This window comes from Osmerus eperlanus, unplaced genomic scaffold (genome assembly GCF_963692335.1).
Source record: "Osmerus eperlanus unplaced genomic scaffold, fOsmEpe2.1 SCAFFOLD_274, whole genome shotgun sequence".
NCBI lineage: Eukaryota > Metazoa > Chordata > Actinopteri > Osmeriformes > Osmeridae > Osmerus > Osmerus eperlanus.
Genome location: NW_026911755.1, coordinates 20,590 through 28,247, shown reverse-complemented (window position 1 = coordinate 28,247; position 7,658 = coordinate 20,590). Strand labels below are relative to the sequence as shown.

At 54.5% G+C, this 7,658-nt stretch overlaps 1 protein-coding gene across 1 annotated transcript; it reads left to right on the top strand.

Annotated features, from left to right (window-relative positions):
- The first annotated feature begins 1,613 nt into the window (after positions 1-1,613).
- LOC134016568 (FERM domain-containing protein 7-like) lies at positions 1,614-7,570 on the top strand. The gene is made up of 12 exons (XM_062455913.1): positions 1,614-1,920; positions 2,497-2,601; positions 3,277-3,319; positions 3,596-3,674; positions 3,904-4,001; positions 4,270-4,384; positions 4,605-4,752; positions 4,826-4,927; positions 5,168-5,331; positions 5,802-5,870; positions 6,011-6,086; positions 6,371-7,570. The coding sequence occupies exons 1-12, from the start codon at positions 1,792-1,794 to the stop codon at positions 7,568-7,570; spliced, it is 2,328 nt and encodes a 775-aa protein (XP_062311897.1). The 5' UTR covers positions 1,614-1,791.
- Positions 7,571-7,658: the final 88 nt, after the last annotated feature.

Genomic DNA, 7,658 nt, shown 5'->3' with positions numbered 1-7,658 from the left:
CCTGAGTTTGTTGTTGTTGTTGTTGGTGGTGGTGGTGTTGTGTGTGTACTTAGCGAACTAACAACTCTTTAACCCCAGATAACGGGATTGGTTGGGGGGGAGGCAGTGGGAGGGGGAAGAGGAGAGGAGAGGAGGGAGATGAGAGAGCGAGGAAGCCGGGAGAGAAGGAGGGAGGAGGGGAAGCTTTACTGGTTGTGACAGAGCAGATGGTTCATTAGTCTGAATGCTCCTTCCTACTTCCCTCTCCTCTCCATTCCTCCTCTCCTCTCTCCATTCCTCCTGTCTACTCTCTCCATTGCGCCACCTCCTCTTTTCCTCCCCATTCCTCCTCTCTTCTCTCCATTCCTCCTAACCCTACTTTCCTTTCCCCTCCTACCCCCCCCCCCTTCCCCTCTTCTCTACTGATAGAGAGATATACAGAGAAATACAGGACTTGTGGCAATCTGAAGCTGTAGTTAGGACAGAGAAGAGGGGAGGAGGAGAAGAGACCGAAAGGAGTGTTGAAACACCTCCAGGTGTTAGATCTGATCTGGGATTGGTGAGGGGGGCAGGGGAGGGGGAGGGTGACATTAAGCATGGAAAGGCTAGCAGCAGCCCAAGGCTGGTCACCTAGTGGGACGCAACTCTCTCTCTGCAGGAGGTCTCTCACACACACATGCTCATAAACACACAGGAACCTGCACACACACCAAGGCAGGCCAGGGGAATAGGATTTCAGGCAGAGCAGAGAGGCTCGTGAGAGAGAGCTGTTGTTGCTTCAGGTGATAGCGGCTCGTTCCAGTTGTCTCATCTGATCTCCACATCGCGATCAAAGTTACTGCGATTCGCCTCTATGTGTTGTCATGTGCGTGTCCGTGGGCCTGTCCGTGGAGGCACGAAGGTCCGTGGGCCTGTCTTGTGCATTGATGTGGATCAGGGCTTTGAGACAGCATTATTTTAGACAGCATTTGTTAAAAGTAAAAAAAGAAAGAAAAAATAAGCCCCATTTTGTCTGGCGATAGATTCCCAACCGGGGACTGACATGTCCTACACCGTTCCACAGGCTCCGGTACCGGAGACAGTCTTGCGCCGGCCTCGGTGACAGTTAGCGGAGCAGCCGGAAATGTAACGTACTTTCAGCGCCATCTAGAGTACATGCAGGAACATGGCAATGTGCTGGCAGAGCGAAAGCGCTCCCGTACAGACGCGGTACCGGTGACCTCGGTAATCTGTTAGTTCCTCCGATGGCAACCAGTCATTATGAACTCATAAGATTTTATTTTTTGAGTTGTGTTACTGCAGGCCTGGTCTATCATTCATCTAAAAGCGTCTAATCTGGGCGCACTGCGCAGTATAAAATAATCTGCTTGAGTTTAGGCCTTTGGGTGTTCCATGTGTGCGCATGGTCGTAAGTGCTGCGTTTCCATCGTGTTCGCGTGACTGAAGCCATTTTACAGTGCACCAGTCCCACAATACTCTGCCCCTCTCCGCCAAATGTCTCGCTCCTCTCCACTTGACACTACTCCGCGCCCGGAGAGGTGTGTGTGTTCAGACCAGCCATGACTGTGCCTCGGTCCTTTCCATCTGGACCTCCAGCCCACTCCTCTCCCTTACCGGACCTGAGCTGAAGACGTGACACCGGAGACGGGATGAGACTCGCGGAAGACGGAGAGGTAGGCTCGTCTACCAGCGAATGCTGCTGGGCAGGTTTGCGATTTTGATTGCCAACTAGTTGGGCCCCGGCGCCAGGCCCCCATCCTTGGGTGTATGTGTGTGAGTCAGTGTGTGAACTGAGAGCCGGGGATAAGGAGGATGACGGACGCATCGGCTGGTCGCGCGCCTACCGCCAGAACTCTCTATGCGCTCAGAAAGCCCCGGGAGAGCGCACTCCGATTGAGAGTTGTATTCCTGGACGACAGCGAGAAAGTGTTCGAGGTGGAGGTAAGAAGACAATCAACCAGGCCTACGTAACCAACAAAAACTTTAGTCTGACTTATACGGGCATTGAAGAAATGGTTCACTGTAGGTCAACGTCAGAATCCAAACAATATTGGTAGCCCTATTAAGCAAAAAAAGTGGCAAATCGTTTAAAAGGCTAAACGTGTGTCGGTCGGACTTGTTTAAAAACCACCCCGTGTTCTCGGTCTCATTGTAGCCTAGATTTTTAGAATCAATTTTTTTATTTTCCCGTCTAACTGGGTTAGTGGTCCGTACCTCTAAGAGTCCATTATCTGTCTTCTGCCACAGCAACTGCCCGCGGACATACTTCATCTGAAAGCACAACAATGAGAGGCAATGTGAGTGGCCTTGGAGACAGAGACGAGAGAATTGTGTGTGGGGGGGGGGGGGATTTTGGCCTAGGTGTCCTGGTTTCTTTCGCCTGCTGCGTGAATGAATCAGAAAGCTGTACTCAACGATAATTTCCGGCTCAGCTAGCATCGCGTGTTTAGCGAATGCGAGATAAAGACAACGCTCAGTTCTTCGTGTGATCGTTTATTTGTTGTGTTTGCGTTGCAGAATCTCGTCCTTGGGAACGACTTCTACAACAAGGTCTGTGGCCACCTGAAGCTGCTGGAGAAGGAATACTTTGGACTGGAGTTCAGACACGCCTGTGGCAGCTATGTAAGTGTGGTGTAGAGAGACACCAGAATGGAGAAGACCAGTGTGCTGCAGAGATCAGTGTGGTTTAGGGAGTCAGGTCGCTGAGCGGTTAGGCAATTGGGCTGGTAATCAGAAGGTTGCTGGTTCGATTCATGGCCGTGCCAAATGACGGTGTGTCCTTGCTTGTGCAAGGCACTTCACTCTACTTACCTCGGGGGAATGGCCCTGTACTTACTGTAAGTCGCTCTGGATAAGAGTGTCTGCTAAATGACTAAATGTAATATGTAAATGTTTAGAGACCAATGTGGTTTAGAGACCAGTGTGGTGTAGAGAGAGACCATTGTGGTTTAGAGAGAGACCAGTGTGGTGTAGAGAGAGACCAGCGTAGTATAGAGAGAAACTAGTGTGGTAAAGAGAGACCAGTGCAATATAGAGAGACCAGTGTGATGTAGAGAGACCAGTGTGGTGTAGAGAGAGACCAGTGTGGCTCTGCAGAAGCCAGATATTGACCATGCATTTGAATCAGGTGTGTTGGAGCATGGTAATATCTAAAACATACAGGACAGTGTGCCCTGAGGACCAGGGTTGAAGACCACTGACGCAGAAATAGACACAGAGTGTTGTAGAGAGACCAGTTCATAGAGAAACCAGTGTGGTGTGGAGAGACACCAGTGACCATGTGATTTGTGTCCCCAGGTGTGGTTGGAGCTTTTGAAGCCACTGGCCAAGCAAGTCAAACGTAAGTATGAGGAACCTGTGGTCTACAGGAGAGGAGGAGGAAAGGAGGAGGAGGAGATGATGACAAGACAGGAGGAGGAGGAAGATGAAGAGGAAAGGAAGAAAAGAGGAAGAAAGAGGAGAACAGGACCCGAGAAGTGGGAGGAGAAGAGTAGTAGGAGAGGAGGAGGAAGGGAGGTGGAGAGGACGAGGAGGGGGACAGGAAGAGGAGGACAGGAAGAGGAGGACAGGAAGAGGAGGAGGATGAATGTCTGACATGTTCTCTTTGTCTCTTCAGACACCAGGGATCCCTCCTTCCGCTTCATCGTCAAGTTCTTCCCTCCAGACCCCGGACAGCTGCAGAAAGAGCTGACTAGGTACCTGGACCTCCCTGCCTCCCTCCCTCCCTCTCTCCTTTCCTTTCTCCGTCCCTCTCTCTCTATCCTTCACTTTCTCTCTCTCCCCCTCTCTCTTTCTCCCTCTCTGTCCTTCTATCCCTCTCTCCTCCTTCTCTCTCTCCTCCTCTCTCTCCCCCTCTCTGTCTCTCTCTCACTCCCTGTCCCATTTGACAGCCCGTATCTCCCCCCCCCTGCTCCTCCCCCCCAGGTATCTGTTTTCCCTGCAGATCAAACAGGTCTTGTCCACCGGGAGTCTGACCTGTAACGACAACAGCTCCGCCCTGCTGGTCTCCCTCCTCCTGCAGGGTGAGTCTGGATCACTGCTGCTTCTCTCTCTCTCCCCCCCCCCCTCCAGCAGCTGTCCCCCACCCACCTCCCTGTCTGCTACCTCCTCTGTCCTCCCTCTCTCCTCCATGCCTCCCCCTCTCTCTTCCCGCTCTCCCCCCTCTCTTTCCTCCTGGTTTCCTTCCTCTGTAGGCATGGAGCCTGCTGGAGCCTACTACATCTAGGAAAGTGATGTTTGTATGCGTGTGTGTCTGTGTGTGCATGTGCGCGTGCATGTGTGTGTGTGCAGCAGAGTTGGGGGACTACCAGGAACAGCGGGATGTGGAACACCTCCACAGGACGTCTTACGTCCCAAACCAGGAAATGCTGCTGAAGAAGATTCTGAAGTTTCACCGGAGACACAGGTAACCATGACAACTACACACAGGTCGCTATCAATTACACACGCATGTACTTGTCAACTACACTAAGAGGTAACTAGCAACTACACACACAGGTAACTAGCACCTACGCATAGGTAACTATGGGAACTAGAGAGACAGGTAGCCATTGTTTTTTTTACACACTGGTAACTGGTGTTGTGTGTGTGTGTGTGTGGTGCATGCGTGTGTGTTTGTGTTCCAGGGGCCAGGCCCCAGGGGAAGCAGACAACCAGATGTTGGAGGTGGCCAGGAGGCTGGAGATGTACGGGATCCGACCTCAGCCTGCCAGCGACGGGGAAGGAACCAGGATAAACCTGGCTGTCACACACGCTGGAGTACTGGTGTTCAGGGTATACACACACACACACAAGGTAGATTATGTGACCAGGGTCCATCATTATGACCAGGTGTTTATGTTGCCAGGGGAACTCAAGGATTAACACCTTCAGCTGCAGCTGGGCCTCCATCCGCAAGCTCAGCTTCAGGAGGAAACACTTCCTCATCAAGCTGCACGCCAACATAGTGGTGAGTCCTCCTCACCCCTTCACCTCCTCCTCCTCACCCCTTCACCTCCTCCTCCTCACCCCTTCACCTCCTCACCCCTTCACCTCCTCCTCCTCACCCCTTCACCTCCTCCTCCTCACCCCTTCGCCTGCCTACCTCCTCATCCTCTCACCTCCTCACCCCCTCACCTCCTTAATGTGTATTTGTGTGTTTGTGGATGTGTGTGTGTGTGTGTGGTGGTGGGGGGGGGGGGTTCTCCAGCCATCTCGCAAGGACACAGTGGAGTTCTCCCTGGCGAGCAGAGATGTGTGCAAGGCCTTCTGGAGAACATGTGTGGAGAACCACGCCTTCTTCAGGCTCTCTGAGGAACCGCCCTCCCAACAGAGACCCCTCCTGTACAGCCGGGGATCCAGCTTCAGATACAGGTGGAGACTCCTCCCTCTCCCCCCCTTTCTCTCTTTCTCTCTCCCCCCTCTCTCTCTCTCCTCCCTCACTCTTGATCTCTCCCTCTCTTTCGCCTCCCTCCTTTGTCTCTCCTCCCTCTCTCTCTCCTCATCTCTTCCTCTCTTTCATTCGCTCGCTCATTTCTCTCTCCTCCTTCTCTCTCTCCCTCCCTCCGTCTCTCTCCTCGCTCTTTTATCTCTGTCCACCCCCCCTCCCTCCATCTCTCCTGTCGCCCTGCTTCAGGTGGAACCTCTTACCTCGTTCCCTACGCTCTCTCTCTCTCCTCCCTCGACCCCACTCTCTCCTCCCTTTGTCTGTCTCGCTCTCACTCTCTCTTCTCCCCCACTCCCTCATTCAGGTCAACATTCATTTCAATCATTGCATTTATGTATTTATTAATGCATGTGTGAAACCATCCAGCCCTTCTCTACCTGTGCGTGTCTCCCCCTAGTGGCCGCACCCAGAAGCAACTGCTGGACTGTGTGAGGAGGGGCGAGAGAAGGAACCTGCCCTTCGAGAGGTCAGCACTGATCTGTTTGTCTCCAGGGCCCGATCTAAATCTGTTTGTGATGTCTAGAACACAACATGACTTCTGTGTGTGTGTGTGTGTGTATGTTTGAATGTGCGTGCGTATGTGCGTCCGTGGTGTATGTGTTCCAGGAGGTTCTACAGGGCCCACAATGACTCCAGACAGTGTAGGTCATCGCCCGATCTGCTCACTGACGTCTCCAAGCAGGTAAGAGCTGAGGCTATGGATGTCTCCCAGCAACACTGTGTGTGTGTGTGCGTGTCTGTTATACTGTATGCGTCTGAAAGTCACAGTTTGACTGTGTGTGTGTCCCTGCTACACAGTGTGTTTCTGTATCAGTATGTGTTCTTGTTATACAATGTGTGTATTTGCATAATAATTTGTGTGTGTGTCCCAGTAATATTGTGTGTGTGTTTGTGTCCCCCTAATAAAATGTGTGTGTTCGTGTGTGCCTATGCGTGTGTGTGTGTGTATATGTGTGTATGTCCCAGGTGTACGAGCAGGCCTGTGGGTTCCCCCACCCCTCCTCCGTCCAGGGAGGGAAGCGTAGCCAATCAGCTGCTGAGGTTATCTTCAGCCCGCCCCCTCAGACTGCCCCGCCCCCTTCCAGTCACGCTCCTTCTCGTTCTGCCTCCTTCTCTGGTGCTCAGGCCGCGCCCCCGGGACCATCGGACCACACCCCCCGCCTCAACGAGGGGGAGTGGCTTCAGTGGGGGAGGGGCCGACTGTGGGGCAACACACAACAGCTGGTATTGCTCTACCCCCACCCCCAATACCCTCCCCAGCCCTTCCCCTGTACCTGCCCCCCGAGCCCCTGCCCCCACCACCCCCCTTACTCCTGCCCGCCCCATCCCTACCCCTACCCCTACCTCCCTCCTCTCCCCTTCTCTCCCCACCCCTTCCTCTCCAGCTGCTCCTCCTCCTCTCTAGACCGCCCCCTCCCCTCCTCACCCCTGCCTCTCCCCCGCTGTGCCCTGCTCCCTCGCCCTCCCCCCCATCCCCACCATTTTCGCCCTCACCCCGTTCTTTTGGAAAATTTCATTCGCTCCTCCAGCTTCTCTGGTCCCACCTCCTCCTACTCCCTGTCTCCTCTCCGTCGCAATCGGGAACACTACCAAGGACCGCCCCCATGGGTGTGGCCTCCAGGCTGGGTAACCATGGCACCCAGGGTGTACGCAACCTCCGGTTGCTATGGCGACGGTCGCCAGGGGGATTCGGGGCGAGACGACACGACGGCCGGCCACTTCAGCGACGACTCCACTTACCAGCCAGGGTTGCCGCGGCGCTCCTGGAGCCAATCGGACATGAAGATCCTGCGCCCGTCAACCCCGTCCGGTGCCTCAGGCTCCACCCCCGCCGCAGACTTCCGCCCGCTGGGTCACTACCCACACTTGGCTCGGCGACACACACCAGTACGCCCTGCCCACTTGCCTCTCAGCCTATCACCACTGCCCGGGAGACACCCCCCCGCAGGGGCAATGAGCAGGACAGGAAGCGGAGAGCTGAGTGACTCGGTGTACCTGTCGTACTGGCCGGCAGCGCTGAGGGGGTTGGGAGGGGCAGGGGGGCTAGGGGGGCCCGGGGGCCTGGCTCGCCTCAGGGTCTCCTCCGGGAGCCTGCAGCTGGATGAGCAGGAAGAGGACTGTCTCAACCTGGACCAGGAGCCAATCACAGCGCCGGAGCAGCCCTGAGCCAATCACAGCGCAGCACCTGGACTTCCTCCAGCAGTGTGTGTGTGCATGACTGGACAGCATGGAGCATGATGGACATGATGATCCT

Excerpts from the sequence above, each read along its gene's own strand:
- LOC134016568 (XM_062455913.1), top strand. The coding sequence starts at position 1,792 with ATGACGGACGCATCGGCTGGTCGCGCGCCTACCGCCAGAACTCTCTAT. Across the intron at positions 4,002-4,269 it reads GGTCTCCCTCCTCCTGCAGG|CAGAGTTGGGGGACTACCAG; the intron begins GTGAGTCTGGAT and ends GTGTGTGTGCAG. Across the intron at positions 4,385-4,604 it reads AAGTTTCACCGGAGACACAG|GGGCCAGGCCCCAGGGGAAG; the intron begins GTAACCATGACA and ends TTTGTGTTCCAG.